This window comes from Pezoporus occidentalis, unplaced genomic scaffold (genome assembly GCF_034315485.1).
Source record: "Pezoporus occidentalis ecotype Australia unplaced genomic scaffold, CSIRO_AGI_Poc_V1 ctg11, whole genome shotgun sequence".
Lineage (NCBI taxonomy): Eukaryota > Metazoa > Chordata > Aves > Psittaciformes > Psittacidae > Pezoporus > Pezoporus occidentalis.
The window spans coordinates 9,379,787-9,400,001 of record NW_026912886.1 but is presented as its reverse complement, the minus strand read 5'-3'; the positions used below and the strand labels follow the sequence as shown (position 1 = coordinate 9,400,001).

Sequence of the window (20,215 nt, the reverse complement as noted above, 5' to 3'; positions counted from 1 at the left end):
GTCTTAAAATAATTAGCTATTTCCTGATAAATGGAGAGCTAAGTCTTCTGCTGGGTAACTATCACTGTGGCAGTTAATACTTGACAAAGCTTTGGCCCATGATCTTCAAACACAGATTCAAATCTGAAGGCAGCACTGGGTCTTTGGTAAAACTCATCTTGAAGTTAGGCTCTTGTTCAAGCAGCAACTTAACTGCATTTTGCTATTGAAAACCACAATGTGGTTGCGGTTCTTTTTGTCTTGTGTGAAACCAGTTATTTGAACAGGGCAAAGGTTTATAGATTTTTCTGATCCAGAAACAGTTGGCAAGGTATATGTTTTGAAGAACTATAAACAAGAAATATACTATAACAAAGGAAAACCACAGTTTAACTTAATTTTATTTAGATCATCTTGCTAAGAAATAATTAGGAATGAAATGTGTGGCTGCTCTGTGTACACCTCAAGTATGCTGGATGCTAGCTAATGCAAGACTTCAGGCTGATGCAATAGCAATAGTGAAATATCCAGACTATGCAAAAATATGGAGGAATGAGATGTCTGTGGAAGGGTAAAGGAATTGAGGTGAAAAATAGGATTTAGGAGTTTGAAGGAAAAGAGTGGCTGCCTAAGCAGTTCCACATTACCTTTATTAAACATTGTATTCCAGTCATTTCTGGAATGGAAGAAATCTCAGGTTATGGAGACCAGAGTAATCAGGGAAGACTTTTACCTGTCTCAAGTGGCTTTATGTTTTGTTTGTTCTTTTTTAATCCAAAACACTGAATAATCTGCCAAAAATTGAGGTCTTAACATAGCAACATCTGTGCAGAATATGTGACACAAATCAAAACATGTTAGATGAATTTTAATTGCAATATCCTAGGATTAATAATTTTAGGCATAACCTGAGTGAACAATTAAACTATTTTTAGTCTGGTTGTTGTAAAATGATGGATAGATGTATCCGGGATGCTGGCTTTCCAGCTAGACAGCCCTCATGCTTCTGGAGCAATTTGCTCTACACTGGCTAAAGGAAGGTCAGAGGGGAAATAAGGAATTTGACAGGGAGATGTGTACCAGGATTTGGATTTCTGTGGAGGTCAGGCATAGCACTGATGTTGAATACTTGCACAATTAACACTTTCCCTGCGTCTGAAGCACTGTAGAAAGACCTAATAGAACTCATGCCAGTTCAGATGTCTACTAACAGACCGGAATGTTCAGATTCCTGGGGTGGGCAGAATGAATTCACATGACTCAGCTGAATTTGGCAGCGCTGCTTTCCTCAAGCTGTGAATCTTGTCCAGTGAATTCATAGGCACTGCCTGGATGGATTTACTCAGCAGAGGAGGACACCAGTTGGAGCACCGTCACTGAGCAAATCTGTCATGGGCACCTGAGGCGTTGCTGCAGTACTTGTGTCTTCCTCTCACTGATTCAGACTGCTTTTAGAGTAATTATTCAGTTTCTTCACTTCCACCAAAATATGTGCCTAAACCAAACTATGTCTCCATGTGCTGCTGTCTGCAGCCACGTGGTGCCAATGAGCTGTTTTAACGTACAACTTCCCTTCCAAGGAGCGATATACTTGTTTGCATTCGTCAGGGTAGCTGTGTTGCTAGCTGATTGATGGGCAATATAAAGCCATGGTGGAGACCCCCAGGCTGTGTTTTCAGGCTGCTGAGGAACATCGTTGTCTCAGCAGAAATGCCTTTTTAAGCTATAGATAGGGTTGTCTGTCTAATGGCTGGGAGTTTCCCTGTGAGGATGGGTATTGATGCTTCTGGAAAGAGGTATCTTAGGACAAGTAATTTCTGAATGTTTTGGCAAGGGAAGAGAAGGAGAGCTCTGGCTGGAATTTTAATGATCAGGAATGAAGTGTGCTTAAGAACCAGTCCAGATCTGCTGAGGATTGCTCTCATCAGGCATAAAGTGTGTGCAAAACCTTCATAAATGGAGCCTTTGGACCCTTTCTCCATGGGCTTCGTCTCTTTGTTGGAGCAGTTTCTGCCCCCTCAGAGCTGTTTGTACGTTTTCTTGGTAGTTCCATTTTTTTTTCTTTCCAGCTTCACAGAAGGTGAGAAGTATCTGTAAGACTGAGTTAAGGGCTTTCCTCAAAATTACCCCCCTGAAGCACAAAGGCGTGCAGAGAGCATCAAGCTTGTTAAAAGACTGAGGAAAGGCTGGTAAGCCAGGAGGAAAGAATAGAAAACACTGTTTGATTGTGAAGTAAGTGCCTCCCTTTCAGGTGCTGGAAAAAGGTACAAAGATTGGCCCTTCATACAGTAAGCAAAGTCAGAAATGAAGTCCTTCAATTTAATGACAGGCTTTGTGCCTGTGCAAATTTTCTAATCACGAAAGAAGCTAAGGCAAATACTATTATCACAGGCACAGTGCTGTTCAGTAAATCAGCTAGGCTTCTTTGTGCTATCAGCACATCTAAAGATAAGAATTAAATCTCCTCAAAGCACATATCTGGAGTGTAGTGTAATAAGTTGTGCTGTTGAAGCAGCCTGAAAAGCAGTGGCAATTAGAATTAACATTCCTTGTTTTTAATGAGCACAGGCAAATATCTCTATACTTGGTTTGTTGAGCCTCAGAGGGAAGGGTTTTCCCTTATTAGGGCTCTCTGCTGTGGTTCGACAGAGAGAATTCAGGGAAATGTGAGCATCTAATAACATAAAGTAGGTATTTTTTTGTACATAGATCACCACAGTCCTTCAAGCAAGGGCTTTCCTTTGTACTGTACCTTTCCTGAGAGATGATGACTCCAAGGACCGTGCACGGCAGCATTCCCCAGACTCTCCGCATCCTCTTAGCTTCACCAGTAGGGGTTCAGTGAAGCTCATCATATTAATGTTCTTTGGTGTCCTGTTGCAGGATTTGGATCCTCATGGGACCCTTGAAAGATAAAATGGCAGGGGAAGGCCAAATTTCTTGCCAACAGGGAGCAAAAGGGCAGATGTCTCTGTGTGCTCAGGCATGTGTCCAGCCTTTCCCTGCCTTGGTGTTTGTGCAGGGATGGGCAGAGGTGCACTGCTCAGCTCCTGTATTTGCTAGGCTGGAGCTCTGTGCTAGAACTTGTCATATTCACCAGTGAATAATCTTCATTACCTGAAAATTCAAGTGCTTGGAATGAGCTTGTGTTTAGATTCTTCACTAGAATTCGTGGAGACTTTGGACACCGGGTGATAGGAAGCTTCCAGGATGCCACAGCCCATCCAAAAGTGGAGTTTTCAGTGCAAGCAAACTTACACAGCTCATGTGTGTACTGAAACTCTGGGGGACTCATTGTATTTGTCAGGGTTGTGTAGGTAGGTGTTTTTCCTACAGCTTCTCATTAAATGCCAGTCTGATTCATACTTTGAGCTACTTGACATTTTTGTGATTAAATTCCTTAGTGGTGATAAGGTATGGAGGAAAATAGATAACAAGACAAGGCTAGAATGTGCTTGTTGCAGGCTTGCCCAGTTTATGGATATTTCTTAAACTGTTTCTTTTTCAGATTAGTTCTAAATGAGCTTTTCCTCTTGCTTTCCAGATTGATAAATGCACAGGAAGGCAAAATTAGTGTTTCAAAGTGGAGCTAACAGTTTAAAGCTGTGACTGCTTTCTTGTTCTTGTACATACATGAGTTCTGACCTGGATCCCCGAGATCTGGATGTAATACAAGTAACACCAGCAGTATTTCCAATAATAATAAGAGCTACTTGGGTTTCATATCCCGCCCCTTCTGATAACATCTGTAGTTCAGAGTTAATCATCCACACAATACAGAAGTCAGCAGATATATTTGAATTCCCTTCTGTCTATTTAAATCCCTTAAATTACCCACAGGTCAACCCATGGACCAAAGCCATGAGATAGTTTGTTTAAAACTGGAAAAAAGCTAAACCATTTGCCAGAACACCAGTTTGCCAGAACAGCACTTTGCAGATTGAACCATTTTAGTACATTTAGGCCAAAGCAGGTGCTGGCATCACCTAGTTTGAGTGATCCTGAAGCCCTGTCTTTGTTCCATCCCTTGCTGTTCCCTGTCCTCTATGGCCTGTGCCTGCAGCTGGCTCAGTGACAGGATTAACAAGGTGACTCTGAGAGAGTCCTTCCTGAGCCGATCATTTTACAACATGAATGAGAGCAATCTGAGCACCAGACAGTCCCCAGGTGACCAGGCAAACCAGACTGCTTGTCACTTTGAAGACTGGTACATGAAACCTGAAAGATTTTTTTCATGTTTTCACCCTTTTCCTAGCCCATGGAGTGGGGTTTGAGGCTACTCAGGGCCACCAGGCTCTCCTGACCTGACGTGCGTCCAAGGCACAAGCATCAGGAAAATACAAAATACACAACAGTCAGCAGTACAGTACTTGGAAATATATTTAAAAAGCTACAAATTGAATTGGGATGCGATTCCTCTGTGAAAGCATGTAGGGTGGGAAAAAAGATGGTAAGATGATGTACTATATTTAAATGCACGATGTTCTTATTTTTGCTTGCATACAATTGTCTGTGAGCCAAATGATGGCTGAGTCAGACCCTGGTTTCGTAAGTATCAGCTGAAGCGTACCTCAGGGCAGGATCCCTTCTGTAATTTATTGAGCTTCACAAAAAACAAAAATCATTCTTTATTGCCTAAGGGGGCATGTGGGTAAAACCAAAAATTTTAATTTCTGTTAAGAGATGGCCTATGCTTTTGAATTTTTAATGGCATTTCCTAAATGGCAACATTTAGGGAAGGGCATTTAAATCCCAATACACAAAACTCTAGTTAGCTAAACACATACCTTATTTGTTGGTATCCCTGCAGCAAACGGTCTTCCAGATTTGTGTATCCTTAATAACAAGGTCCTGGAAAAAATGGCTGGATTTTTGCCCAGAAGCAGTGTTTGACATCGCAGGGGGTTGGATGTATTTAAAGGATTTGAGGTGAAGTAGTAATTTGAGTAGAAAATTAAAAATCAATCTAGAAAAAGAGAAGCAGCGAGCAACAGCATCAGGGAGCTGGTGGGAAATGTGGGTTCAAGGAGAAAACCTTAAACAGGGAGAAACTGGTAAGGATGTGGCCAGTTTCCTTACAACCCTTTCTCCACTCTTCTCAGCACCTATGAAATGTGTGGGTATTTCTTGCTCCATTTTCCCCACCAGTGATGCTGGTTGGAGAAGAGGTGGCTTGTCCTGAAAACAAGTTTTATATCAGAGAAGATTCAGCCGGGTTGTGCGTAGGTTGTTGTGAGGTTGGGAGATGTTTTTGGAGAGAAAAAACAGCTGTATCCTGACTGAGAGCAAGGAGCATTGACCTCCTATGATTTGTTCTTAGGATGGGCTGGAGGCTGAATGGTGGCTTTGCTTTTTTTCTTTTGAAGTTCAACCTTCAGCCTGTGAGACAAACTTGCCAAAGCAGCACATGGGGATTTCTGCTGGGTTCCCATGTTACGAACAGGGAAGTTTCAAATGCCTAGTTGTCTCACTCCCTTTGAAACTTCAGCTCACATAGATGTTGACCAAAATATCAAAGGGGTTGTTTTTAAAAAGGAGTAATAACAGTTGGGGGAGACTGACTCACTGGATGGAACTCTCTTGGATTTTTGAGCTCAAGGAAAAAATAAGTAATTTTTTAGTTGGACTCCATGGCATTCCTTCATTAGCTTACCCCAGATTTTCATCAGTGAGATCAGGATTTGGCCTGTGCACTTCCATGGTCATCAGCTACATGACACACCATGTCAGTAAACACGATGGAGCTGTTTTCTAGAATAATATTCATCAGATTAGAGGTTCCCTTTGCTAAAATACAGCCAGGATTGGCACCAGCATAACCACCAACCCCAGCACTAGATCATACCCATTTGCCCATGACTGATACTTTATCCAATGTAGTCAAGGGGTATGTTCTCAACACTGAACAAGTGTTATTTGTCCTCTTTCAGGCAGTGATAGTCCCAGCCATGCACAATTTCTATGTTTACTGCAGCCAAATCTCATCTCCAAGTTATATGACTCATTTTACATCCCACTACTTGCAAGAGTCTCCCCTCCTTTGCCTGCTTGATCACGTTTTTCTGAGTGGCTTTGCCTTTGGGAGTGTGGGGTTGAACTGGGGGTTGTTCTGGGGGTTGTAAATGAGGTATGTATGTGTGTACGTGCAGATCTGTATCTACCACATGTCCAAGAACAGGAAACCTCTTGCCTGCTTTTTTCCCTTTCCCTCATCCTTTTTTGCTTTTGCTTATCCCAGGAAGCCTGCTCATTGCCAAAACATAAAGATACTTTATGTAACACTTTGATGTTTCTGCTTCACCTGAAAGAGCCAGAACTGCAAATGCCAATATCCTGGTGAAAAAAAAGAAAGGTTTCTTGGGTTTGTTTCATTCAGCCATTTCCGAAAGAAAATAAACAGGCTAAATACATTCATAAAAATGCATGAAATGCACTGCGGGGATTTTTGAATGACAGTAACAGAGGGGCAGAATTGGCAGGTTTTATACGTGCTGGTGTCGGCAGACTCTCCACAACTTTCCAAGCGATGTTTGAAACTGTTAGGACCCACTAAAAACTGAGGTTTTGCTGGTGCATATTTAGCTTTTCTCCTTCAAATGCTTTTAAAAGTTTTTTTTTATTTTTTGTAAAAACATGTAGGAAAATGTTGGCCTGATTAAGAGCAAGAACTGAAAAAAATGGAAGATGAATATTCCTTACTTATAAAATGAACTGAACTTTATCACCAGAAAGGCTGTGAACACAATTACTTAGTTTTGGGGTGAGAATATCTTAAATAGCTCAAGTTTATTTCCTCTACATGAATATGACTCTCACACTGACAGCCAAATCCAGAGTCAGACTTTCCACCTGAGAATATTTCTGTTTCTCTTGCAAGAAACTCTTAAGAATGGAAGTTAAAAAAAGCAAGTGCTGTGTATTGCTACGCTGGACAGCATTTCAAAAGTCTGGCTTCTTCCCCTTGTGTTTTAAATTATTTTTCCCCTTTTTTGTTCTTGTCTTTAAGCATGAGAGCATTTAAAGGTTCCCACAGCATTCAGGCAGTGGTGTGAAATTACTTTGAATTTGTAATTTTGGGATCCAATATGAATTTGGTGTTTTTGATTCTTGCTAGTGCTGCGTGTGTCCCTAAGCTGCTGAGGCACCTGCAAAGATCCCAAGTGATGTGTGGGTACTGAGAGCAGCAGAACAAGGACTCAATGTCCTACAGGATATTTAGCCTGGTTCAAATTTGTCTTATTCTGCCTGCAAATACTCACCCCAGAGGAGCAGCTGGTAAATAAGACACAATTGAGATGTTTAAACAGAGAAATAAAGCAGAAGCCACAGTTTTCTGACCACCCTGAAAAAGGCTGCTTCCTGACCCAGCCAGGAAGTCCTTGGTGGCCATTGCAGTGGCTGAGGAAGGGACACACACATCTCTTTTTCCTTTGAATCCAAAGTCCAGTATGTCCCATGGCTGATTACTGCGTCTTGCCTGAGGTTGCATTTCTCCCTCGGTTTTGGCAGCGGCTGAAGAGCGGGCATCTAACCCCCATCCACTTGCCAGCTGCAAGGCAGTGTCCTGTGGACCTTCCTGCAGTAGTGATGTGTCTTGCTTTGCTTTTTCTGGAGGTGGTGGAGCCCAGTTCAGTCACACAGACTGGTATTTGGGGGGGTTTACAGTGGATTTTTTATGAGCTGAAGAAACATCTAAATACAAAACTGTTAAAATACCACTAAATTAAAGAGAAAATAACCACCTTATTCTTTCCTATATTTACGTAAAGGATAGCTTCTAATACCTTCCCTTCTCCCATCTCCTCCCAAACCCTTTGTTGTGGGAATTCACTTATCTCCACTCCTTCCTTCACAAACTCCAAAGTAAGTGCTTTTCATTTGATCTTTTCAATCTTGGTGTGTTTTATTTCAGCATTTCACTCATCCTGCTCACATGCATACTAGACTGTAGCACTAGTATTCCCAAATGCCTCGGCAACTCAAGACAGTTGCAGCTGTGGGTTTTTCACACTTCTTTTCCCTTTCACCCTCCAGTTTCCTTTTCCAGTGCCTTTCTTATTCCCCAGAGAGGTGTCAGTCAGTGTAGCACAACACCAAAGCTGCTTCCCAGCATCTGAGGGAGATGACAAGCCCTTTTTGTGATGGTGACTTCAGGGGATGAAATGTGCTAATGCAATGCAAATCACCCTTATGAAACAGCCAAACGTCTTGGGATTCCATCCTAAAAATACTCCACAAATATGGCTCTGGTGCATTTCTTTCATTTCCTCTAGTCGGAGGCCAGATAATCTGAAAATATATCCTTTTTTCTAACTGTCCTGTGTTATGACACAGCTGGAGTTGGTTAAAATCTAGAGGGCAGTATCTGGCTTAAGCTGATAGGTCTTTGTGTGGCTTTGATTTATTATTCTAGAACAGCCTGTCCCCTCTTCCATCCTGTAGATAGTTTTGTTTTATTTTAATGAGAAAACCAGAAAAAGGCTGAAGTAGCTTTGCTTTTGTGCTCTCCATGTGTAATGCAAAGTAAAGGTCTTAGGAACGCAGATTCACAGATTTCTCCAAATCAAAGTGGTTTCCCTCATGTATGGCTCTGCTGGCAGGGTGGCAGGTCATTTCGGGGGAGTCCTTGGAGAAACTTTGTCTTCCTGAGTTTTGTAGGACACAAAAAGAGAGCTGATGAAGGTGGTATTTGTCTGTCTCTAAGACAAATTGAAATTCCCACATTTTAGCCAGGAAGCTAGGTAGTTAAAAGAATACATTTAAAGCCTGGATGCTTTTGGTAACATAAGGAAAGCAAGCTAACCACAGTACTGGGAAAGGCTCCTTGGTGTGCCACACTGAGCCACTTCAGAGAGTGGAAATGAGTTAAAAAAAACCCAAAAACTTAATTATCTTGGTATTCAGTTTTCTTTTCAAGTGTAAACTTCTTGTGGCTTTCTGCTCTGCACAGTGCAAGGACGCCCCACAGACAGGAAAGAGTGTTGAGCTCTTTAGCGGAAGATCATTTCCATCGGTACCTGAATCACATCATAGCTGTACCCTTTGGCTCTGAATCTTGCAACAAAGATTTCTAGTTTGGAGCCAGTTCTTCCTCTCTGTGAGGGTGGCAATATGAATCACAGGATAAAGGAAAGCCATGGGGGCAATTTTTTTTGTGAATGTGCATACCAAAATTGTGGTAGACAAGAGTTAAAAAACTATTTAACTTTACTCTTAGTTATTATAAACTGACATTGAAGACAGAGCTGGGGAGAAGGAGATTTTAATGGAAACCATAATAATAAACTTTGCTGTAAAGTGGAGGAAGCAGGTCTCTTTAGACCGTGGCTCTGGTTCAACTTGGAGATTATTTTCTAATTCCTGAATCTGTGCCCCTGGTGAAATGTCTGTTGGATGCTGGTTCCCTCTCCTGCAGCAGCTCCAGATGAACTAAAACAAGTCCCAGCTGCCTCAGGAGACGTGAGTGTGTATGTGACTGGTTGTACCTCAGCTTTATGGGGCAAGGAAGAGAAAATCTCTGTATTTAAGCCATCCTGGCACCTGACTCAAAGTCCTCTGAGGTCAGCTGGGGTCCCTGGATCAGACCTTCTTAATAAGCAGTCGTTGTTTCCAGACAAAGCAAAAAAAAAATCTGATTTTCTTTGGCTTTGAGGATTTGTTATGTGTTTTTTTTTTATAAAGCAGGAAGAGAACCTCAAAGGGCATTTCTTTGTTTTCCCCTGAAAATTGTACTCTTGGCTGCAGACCATCTCTCCTGTACTCAAGCTCTTAAGTGTATTTTATTCTCTCTTCTCCCTGCCTCCCCTTTTTGCCTTCAGAGGAGACTGGCTGCATGTTGCCCTCTGCTATCCCAGGGAAGCTGTTTTCCAGCTGGTAGCGGATATCTACGAGCGACGGACAGGGATGGTGCACAGTGTAAAGCACTACCTGGCAGCTCCTTCCTGGGCCAGCGCTCTCAATGGGACTGGCGAGCGGCTCTTCTACTTCGACAGAGCATCGGGGTGAGCCCTGCATTACCCCTGAGGGGGCAGCAAACCCTCGGGGTCTTTCTCTTACCAGCCCCAGCACTTCCTTTCCCTTTCTAGTAGTTAAAATTCAGGCCTGTCCATCTTGCATGGTCTTGTTATTGATTTCAGGTCAAAATAGATTTACAGGCTGGAGTACCTGTAGTAGGTCTATGTCTGTATCACCCAGCAGTGATTTCCATTGCTGTTAAGGAAACAGCTGATTTCTTGGCTGAATTTAGCTCCTTTAAGGCATCCCTGCTGCTCAGATTGCTGCAGGTGTGGGTGCACAGTGTAAATAGTTGTTAAAATCCATTGTATCCCAAAAGGCCGTGAAAAGGAGCCCTTTTATGACTGCTGCAGTTCCAACACTGAGGGAGTTTGGGACTTTTCAACTTCTTCATATTCCCATGAAGATATTTCTAAAAATTAGATTTTGTGATTAAAGGATACCACCATGGTGCATCTCTTATTTTGAAGGCATGAAGAGAGTCCTAGAGATCTTGCACTGTATAAGACTCGAGGACACCTTTGGTTAAAAAAACATATTATGAAACACTGTTTCTCCACCAGCTAAAACAGTTAGGGAGAAAAAAATACTTCGTGGTCTAACCATGGGTCCCATGATGCCTCACCTGACTAAGTAGCTGCTTCAGGAACAATCCACAAATGCCAGATTTGAAAATAAGGTGGGATATATTTATTCATTCAGCCATAACACATGAGCAATCAAATCCCGGAATGCCTTCCCTGCTAACCAGGCTCCCTGCTGATGGCCAAGTTTCTCTCATCATAGGAACTGTGAAATGACAATTTGCTAATTAATCCTCCTTTCCTTTTTTTTTGGGGAGGTGAGGAAGGGGAAGTTGCCCAAATTCTGAAAACAGGTTGTTTACTACTGAATAGCAGGGATATGGTTATACCTGTGGGTCTGTGCGGGAAGAGCCATTAGCTGCCAGGAGCCACCTGGACCTGGTACATGCAGATTGATGGGTCTAAACTAACTTCTGGCAGTGTCAGCCTTTTGGTTCTCTCTTTAATTCAGTAGTTTTTTGTTGTTTTTTTTTTTAGCCTTTCAGAGCACAGAAGTTACAGGATTGGCTTTTTCTTTTCCTGTTGTTGTTTTTTAGACTTTATTTCATAGTGAGTGGGATGTTCCCCCTTTTTTTTTTTAACCCCACAGGCTGCGTCCTTGGAAAGGGGCCAAGCTTACTCATTCTTTCTTCCAGACAAATAGAAACAAATATTTAGTTTTAAAAGAAATAGAATGAAAAACCCCTTTAAACCTCACGTATCTGATCCTGCAGCTGAATTGAGATGTTTATATCATTTCTTCAGCCTGAATTGCAGAATCAACACAATTGAAAACATACTTAGAACAGCCAGAAGGAAAAAAGAACTCCAAAGGCCAGAAGACCTGGCTGGCTCCAAGCTTTTGTTGTGCATGCCTAAGGCTAAACTCTGCCTGTGGGCTGAGGCCGTGAAACAGCAGAGTGCTGAGCAGGAGATGCTGATATTTCCAGGCAAGCCTGTCTCCTTCACAACAGCCTGAGCTCTTTCTCTGGTGGATGCCACCATGCTTTGGGCAGAGTGGGGTGCCTGGGGCTGGAGAGAGTGTCTGCCCCATTCAGTGCTTGCCTGGTGAAGGCAGCTGGCTTGGGCATACGGGCTGCAAGTGCTGCAGGTCTTGTCATGGCAGGACGAGAGGGGAGCTCAACCTGCATCCTTGCAGGACACATTTTGCAAGGGGTGTGCCATGTTACACCAGTCTAAGACAGGGTTGGATTGTGATGTTGGGAAATGTGAGAGATAATGGAATTCAGTAAGTGCAGATCCTCCTTCCACTCAGCTTGTCCTCTAAGCACACGGTGGCTCTTATCCCTTTGTTTGCTCTCATTTGTAGGTACCTATTTGTTCACCTGCAAGCCCATGAAGCTCGGGAAGGACACAGCTACTGCTCTCAGCAAGGCTGCGAACGCATTAAGATCATGGCACATATGTACCCGGGGGACTCCTGGAGCTGTGACCCAAACCCCTTCCCAGAGAGGCCAGCAGCCACCCAGCGCCCTGTGTCCCAGCACCCAGCCGGGCCATGCAGGGTGTGTGGGGCCCCGCAGGTACACACCACATGAAACAACAGCTGAGGTTATGCAGTAGATGTGCAGCCATATCATTTTTACAGCGTATAAAGAAAAAACATAAGGGATTCCCACTCATGAATCTGCCCAGCATCACACAGTATGTGTAGAGGGAAGGGGTTTGCTCTGAATTTCGGCAGCTTTTTGTACTATGCCCCAAAGATAGCCTCAAAGAAATTGCCCAACTGGGAGCATGTGAATGCACATTCATGGAGCCTTTCCCTCCCAATTTCTTTCTTTTAAACAAGAAATACAAGGTCTCTTGAGGGGGCTCAGACTGGATTAGCTTTGAATTCCATAGTACAACACTGCTGATTTCAAACTGGGAAGTAATTCCAGTTAATAGGAATAACTGGGAAATTAGAGCCAGGATCTCTCCTCATTTACTGTAAATTCACCCCACTGTAAATCCTATAGAATTGTTTCATACAAGATTTGCATTTGAGTTTATAACCAAGCAATATATATGCAATTTTAAACTGAGTTAGTGGCAGGGTGACCATCAGAGGTCCCTTCCAACCAGCATTGCCCCGATTCTTTTATAAATGGTGTCTTAATAACTAACACTTATTTGTGAATCAGGATCACAGTTTGATAAAAGGATTCTTAAAGTTTTGCAGTCCTATCTATATGAGCACTGGTACCTGGTGTCACTTTGGTGACGAAAACCAGTTATCAAGCCAGTTGTTATATTTCTGTCTTTGGTGTAATTGCAGCTTGCTATCACTAGCACACCCTCAGTCAAGTATATAAGGATTCAGATCCAATCTCTCAGCAGGACGGACATACAAAACCACTTGACATCCGCATTCATTAAGGTATATTGTGTTTTACTGCATTTGAAATGGTGATTAATCAGGGGAAGCTTTATCTCCAAGGAAAGGTGATGCAAAATCTTGCTGAGCTGTAGAGGAAGGAAATGGGAAGTTCCCTTGGAAGAGGCAGATGCATTGTTCCTCTTACAATTAACTGTACTAAAGTCACTGGGAGTTCGTATTCCATTCAGATGAGGATTTGAGCCCTTAGGAGAAAAAAAAGGTCTTTTATCAACCACAAGAAGAATTAACACCACTGCTCTAATGTGGAGGAAGAGGGGGGAACAAGCACAGAAGTCATTGTTTACAAAGGATGGGGGAAAGAAAACCCAAGTTTGTTTTTCTGATTGCTGGTATTACACTAAAAGACAAAAATAACTGTATTTCACTACTGAAGGGGTGTGGATCTGTCAGGCTGTCCCTACACATGCCTTACATGTCTGTCTAGATGTGAAGGGTGACTGAAATGCTTGCAAGGACATTATCCAGGCTTACATGCCAGTGTGATACTGAATTATAATTAACGTTAACAAATGCCAAGCAAAGCTGGGACAGCGTCCTTAAGGAGTCTGAGCAGCCAAGATTTCTTGCCACATCCACTGACTGCATCCTCAAAAATGTATTCAAAACCATTAGATGTTACTGGAAGCAGCATCTCACCTGTGATGAGGTGCAGAGACCTGTGCGTGTGCAGCAGTCGTGGGACAGGTGCAGTATCCTCAACGCTGCTTTTCCTTAGCTAAAGCTTTAATGCAAAATACTGGTTTTTGAAAAGTTTCGTTCTGGGCTAAGCAAATGATGAGGTTGATGTCTAAACGAAAAGGGACCACAGGAGCCCTTGTGCTGGTTCCTCAGTGGGTTTGCAGAATGCAGACAGGGGCAATACGCACAGTGGGGCTGTTGCTTTTGCTAGCAGCCACAATTACATCAGTTTGCAGTGCTGGTTGCTCTCTGCTCCATGTGCATCCAGACTTTGACACACTTCCCAGGCTTAGGAGCATGAGACAGCCAGGACCAGGCATTTAGTCTGTCTTTGCTCCTCCTCACTCCCCTCTGTCCGTCCCCCCCCCCGGCCTCCCATGGCCCATACAGTCAAGTTTTCCTTACCCTTGACACCCTGTTGCATTCAGCATCCTCTGACATCTTGCAGAAGCCCCTTTTTTAACACTTGACTCCCTCATTCATTCTGGCCCTATATTCCACGGAGGGATAAACGTGTCTCAGATTGATGGGAAGAATCTGAGCTCCCAGTTGTCTTTGGGCTATGGACAACTATGTGAATTACACTGGCGCATGTTGTATCCTGGGCTTAGCTTTCTGACAGCCTGATCTTGGTATGCTGTTGCTCTCCTTGGTGGTGAATGTGTCCTCCCAGGCTAAGCTGTTCCCCAGGATGATGGGAAGATGCACCAGTATCAGACACCTCAGGGAGTCTTTGCCTTTCTAAAAGCAAGTATCATGGGGCACATCCTGAGAGGAGTAACTTCCAGAAGAAGCCTGTGCTGTAGGACAGGAAGAGAGTAGGAGCCACTTGTGCTACAACTTCTTTGAAGTACTGAGACCGAGAAAGAGTATTTTGGGTTTGATATTTGCACTTCCAGGGAAAAAGTCCATGTGTTGCTTCTATTCCCCCATCTGCTGTCTCAGCACCTCTCCCTTGCTTCGTGGTCAAATCTGCTTTGCCAAGTGACAGTAATTTTCCCCACATGGAAAGAAAGTGGTTATAGGCTGAACTAAGCATTTAACTCCCAGGGTTTTCTGCTTCCCAAATGTATCTTCCTAATACACAAGAGATGACCTCATTCCTCCTGGTTTTGTACCCCATTGAGAACATTTGCTCCCTTGTGCCACTGACCATTTATCAGTGCTGTCACTTCATCTGTACTAATTGTGCATTTAAAATTATAGTGCACACACCCTTGATAATTTCCTTGCTTATAAGTCCTTATGGAGAAGCAGGGTCAGAGACTGAAGGTCCCCAGTCTGCCTCCATAAAGCTAACCACTGTTTTTTTTATTGCAGATAAATGACACCATTTTCCTCTTCAATAGCCATGGGCTATTCTTTGTGGTGGTAGATGCATGTTCAGGAGCTGTTGTGAGTAGGAGGCACTTTGACACAGTTACTGGTGAAAACGCTGCCAGTGCAATAACTGACTATGTTCAAACATCTATAAAAGAGAGGTAAGCAAACTGCTGGCAGCCCAGTTCATGTAGCAACACATGGCTGATAGACAGAGAAAGGAAAATGACCTACTTTCACAACCAAACCTGTGCTCTGAAGGAATCTGGCACAGATCAAATATATACAAATTCCAAATATCACCTAGATAATAAGAGGAACAGGGTCTCTTTCCCAGGATTGCACAGATTAGAGCAGGCAGAAACAGGGTTTCTGGTAAACTGGCAATTCCTTCTAAATTAACCATTCAGTTTCCAGCATGGAGTAGATAAGGTCCTTCCAATGACATTTTCAATCCTGTGCTGCTGTCCTGGTGTCCAGCAATTTCCTGGCAGCTAATGATTCAGTTTTCCAGTTCTGAAACCAAGTCGATTTTTGCTTACTCTTACTGTTTTTGCCTTTTGTAACAGATGAAAATCATAGGTGTGCCAGATTTTCCAATAGGACTTTTCCTGGGTGAGCCAATGAATAGACCTGCCTGCCTGCAGGCTCTGTTACCTTGCATGTGTCCTGGCAATGGTCTGGACCATCTCCGCTTCTGTCTGTCCCACATTCCTTGTGGGTTTATGTGTTGCCACATAAACATGGAACAACAGAGATTTATAGATAAATTCTTGGCTGCTGGCAGGAGCAGGTCAAATAACCAGAAAACAGACTTTCAGCCCAAAATATTTCTGAGCAGTTAATGACCAAAGATTTGAACACTCCTGAGCTATTACATCTGTATTTATGCACATGAGTACATTCATGTATCAAACATGCATGAAGTGACATATATCCATATGATGCCTACATATTCGGTTTGATTTTCTTGTAAGATGTGTATTTTGCAACTCTAGGCATGCAGCTAAATGCAGCCAGTTGTGCCAGTAATTAATTGCAGGTACAATTCACTGGGGGCTGAAAGCACATCTTTGAGGATCTAAGTTGGATGGAAGCTTGATTGAAAACCAGACCCAGAATACAGATGGTTTCAGAATCTGAGGACTGCACAGCAACTGAATTTCTTCTGTTGCTGAATGTCCCTCTCCCATAAAGGGATGCACTTGCAAACACTCACTTGTGCTTATTTTGATTCCATGAGAAGTACAGGTTTAATTTAGGAACATTTAAACAGAGGCTTAAACTTAGGAAAGTTTACATGGGATCAAAATCAAAGGGATTGAAACATATTCTTAAAGTTAAGCAAGCTCTTAAGTAGTTTTCTGAATTGGAGTTTAAAGGTCTTGTGGATTCTTAATGAAATAATCTTTTGCAATCATGTGGTAATGACTTTCCTTCTTTTCAGATCACTTGTTCTCGTGTGCTCTAGAGATATTGCAGATGTGGTGGGGAGCTCTGAAATGCCTATTTTTACCAGGTTAGGTTCAGCAAAGCCTATTGTCATCCACAAGGAAGGTAAATGTATTTATTCTACCATTTTCTTTTGCTTAAGAATTACTGGTATGTTTCCTTATCAAAACTGTACACATCCTTATATACTGCTTATTGATAGACTTCCTAGCACAGTATCCCAGCTGTAACCTAGTAAAAACTTGGATGGTGAGAAGTACGAGAGTTATTTCAGGGTTTTGACTCTACGTCACCAGTGAGAAGCTGCATGCTTCAAATTTTTCATCCTAAAGGGAAGTTGTTTTTCTAATCAAAAACAGAAAAAAAAAAGTCATTTGATAAAGATTCCAAGTTCAGCTGCTTTGCAAGGAAAAACAATCATAAATGGAAAAGTTAATGAAAAAGAAAATTACCTGAAGTGAAATTTATATATATAGAAGGAAGGTAAAATCACCAGTTTTGGAAAGTTCTTATTACAGTTTTACCTTGGATTGCTGCAACAAATCCATTGGTATCATTAGTCCAGGAAATCCATGCTGGGTTTCCTCCTGGAAGACTGGGGCTACTGAGTCCAGGTTTGGGTGAATAACCTGGGTGATTGATAAGGAAATCACAAAACCAACCAACCAGCCTGACTGAGTTTTAATTTGCAGTCTCTCAAGCAGAGATCACTTGGAGAATTGGCTGTGTTTCCAGGTGTTTCCAGCTTTTTTTTAATTTATTTTTATTTTTTTATTGGGGGTTTGGGGATCCCCCCCCCCCGGTTTTACTGAAATTTGTATCAATTTCTGGTTCAAGTTTCAAAGTTCATTGCTATGAGCATTCTGGGGGAGGACAGCGTAGTCTTTTAAAGCAGAGACAGTGATTTCACTTTGGTGCCTGCTTGATTCCCAAAAAGCTGGTTTTATTTTCATCCTTTTAAAAGCAAAACTTTGAAGTTTTCTCTTTTTTTTTTTGTTTTTGTCCTGAAACCTCATTGCTTCATTCCTTCGTCAAAGCCCTGAATACTTTCGAAAAGAATTTTTTGATTAAAAACCAATCTGTTTTGTTTGTTTTGTCAAACTTTGTTCCCTGAACCACCTTTGCCACTCGCATGGGCACAGCACTTCCAAGTCATTTTGGGAGCTCGGTTCAACCTTCAGCCCTGAATGCTCCTGGGGCACAAAAAGCAGCAAGTAGGACCACCACCCTCCTGGGGGCATGCTAGTTGGTGGTGACCTCTTTGCTCTGACACTTTGGCAGGATGCTGGTGCCTCCACTGCTGCTGATCACGTGTAGCCCCTGTTTTGTTTTTCCTAAGGGCAAGGGTGTTCACCCATGTGTCTGCCCTGATTTCCAGTCTGACTAATTACATTCTGCTTATGAGCTTTCTCCTGCTGATTCAGGTATGTGCACTATTTGACTTCACAGCTCCAAAAGCAATTGCATGCAGGACTGATCTGCACTGGGGGGGGGGGGGGGGGGCTGCGTTCCAGGGCAGGATGGAGCATTTCTCCCAAATGCATATTGCTTCTGCCAAGGATAATGCAAAAAAACCCCAATCCACTTGACCCCAGCAGGATCAGGATTTAGGGTCTTGTTGCCTGGTTTTTCAAAACCTGATTTAAATTAGAAGTGCTTACAGGAATAGACTTGATCCAACCAGCTGCAATAGCCTTGAGAGTCTTTGCAATGAAAAACATACTATAAACACAAGACAGTATTATTAAAATAGAAGAATACATAATGCCTCTGTACTTTGTGACAGGACCAGAGCACAGGCGACATGGGAGATAGTTTCGGCATAACAGGAAGAAACTGATGTAAACCAATAAAAGAAGGATTCAAAATGCCTAACCGTTTTCAGGTAGTCAAATACGAAAAAGTACCAGTCTCATGTAAAAGTAAAGAGTAAATCAATACTCCTGCTAACTGACATCTGGGAACCCATTGAGATAAATGGTGCAGTGAGGTTCTGGCTTCAGTGAGGCTCATTCCCTCTTTCATCATCCTTTTTCTCTCCTAAATGTTCTGTTATTTTAATCCAGGAAAAGAAAAAAAAAAGACTGAGAAGGTCCCATCATGTGGAGGGAGCCTGTGCTGCGCTGCTAGTAAGTGAACCAACCCATCCAGAGGATCACTCTCTTTGTGTCTGTTTTTCAGGGAGTTTTGCCATGCTTGGCTATAAAGGACAAGCCAAACCCTCCTGGATTAAAGTCCTTAATCATGCTGGTTATCAGAAAGCTGCTTCTTTACAGCATTACGTTCCCTTGAAGCTGAAAGAATATCAATGTCCAGCTAATGCTGATGAGCCGCCAAAATTTGCTTTTTCTCAGAGCAGCTTGGAACACATCTCTACAGAGGCTGCAGCTTCCTGGGATTAGCATCGCTGGGGAACACCAGCCAGGCAAACCCCGCTGCTGCCACCAAAGCTGCTCTTGTTTTCACGGGATTGTACCAAACCAATGGTGTTCACTTGTATATAGTATAACTAATAAATATAGTCTCATCTTACCTGCTGTGGCAGAGCTTTATTTTGCAAACAGTGCCTCACAGGGCAGAACAGGAAAAGCCTGTGGGCTGCCTTTCCCAAGGAGAAGCATTTCAACATACCTACGATTTGGTGTCAAAAGGTAAGTTTCAAAGGCAAGAACCTGCTCTCCAGTATCACAGAGACTGGAAATGGAATTTGGCGTGGAAGCTTTAGCAACATCCAGGGAAACAGATGAACTTCAGCAGAGGTAGGGAATTCTCCCTTCACTTCTGTTTTCCCTCCATTAATGTCTGCTTTTAAAACACCTAAACATCCACCTGCCCTGGCATTTTAGGCGAACTCAGTAACATCTGCTTGGTAAGCATGCAGTGATCTTACGATAATATCTTCTAATTGAACTGAATAAATAGGGTGCTCCAAGGAGTTATAAATGCACTTCTGTCTGCAGCTAATGACTGGTGAAATGATGTTTGTCCAGCTGATGTGAACATTTAATTAAAGACTTCAGGAATAAAACCCAGGATAAAGTATGTGCTGCATAGGGTTAAGTCTTGCCTTCCTTTCAGACGATGCTTGTATTGACTTTCTGCTCCCATTGCGGACTGAAATACTGCCAGTAGTAGTGGTTAATTCCCTTTGATTTTCTGTTTATGCTGCTGCTTTATGAGGTAAAGACAAAAATAGAACTTTGTATGCAAACTGAGGAACAGCTGATGACCTCGCTAACAGTTTAAGTACAAATGATGACTTGTTTTGGTTTGAAAATGATGTTACTTGGTGGCAGCAGTGAAGGGCAAGCAATTACAGACTATCCATGGCTTTGTCACATGGCTTACTCAAACAGGTAGGTGAAGGCTTTGTTACTAATGTCCTGTTGTTTCTTTGAAGTCCTCAGAAACGGCCAAACAAGTTGCTACAGGGAAAGGTTAGTATTTTGTTGGCCAGACTTTTGCTCCCTGGTGAGTTAGTCGCTCTGGCATCCGCACACCGGCCAGCTGATATTGTGCCTCCGAAAGGGGACTGAACTCCTTGGCTGGGACACTTGCCTCCATTAGACACGTACTGGCCAGTGGTCCTTGGACATGGGCTGAGGGAACACCTGAAAGTTTTACAAGCAGAGAAGGAGACTGTAGCTCCATCCCCACACCAGGTAGGAGAGATGTGAGTTGGGACGGGCTGGGGGAAAGTTCCTGGCTTGCTAGAAAGTGTGAGGAAATCACTGATACTGCTCAGTAAAGGTAAGATAAAGAGTGATGCACAGGACATGATGGGCCTGTGCTGGCCCCCATGGGC

General features: G+C 42.8%; 2 protein-coding genes across 3 annotated transcripts in view; both read left to right on the top strand.

Annotated features, from left to right (window-relative positions):
* The window catches only part of LOC134169512 (inactive cell surface hyaluronidase CEMIP2-like), a 49,160-nt gene extending 30,218 nt beyond the window's left edge, over positions 1-18,942 (top strand). The window contains exons 18-23 of the mRNA XM_062630085.1: positions 9,798-9,980; positions 11,887-12,100; positions 12,838-12,939; positions 14,959-15,119; positions 16,406-16,515; positions 18,592-18,942. Coding sequence (XP_062486069.1) covers positions 9,798-9,980; positions 11,887-12,100; positions 12,838-12,939; positions 14,959-15,119; positions 16,406-16,515; positions 18,592-18,812 — 991 coding nt within the window. The 3' untranslated portion in view covers positions 18,813-18,942. The remainder of the gene's footprint in view (positions 1-9,797; positions 9,981-11,886; positions 12,101-12,837; positions 12,940-14,958; positions 15,120-16,405; positions 16,516-18,591) is intronic.
* CEMIP (cell migration inducing hyaluronidase 1) overlaps positions 1-20,215 on the top strand; it is a 111,941-nt gene that overhangs the window by 30,831 nt on the left and 60,895 nt on the right. The window lies entirely within an intron of this gene.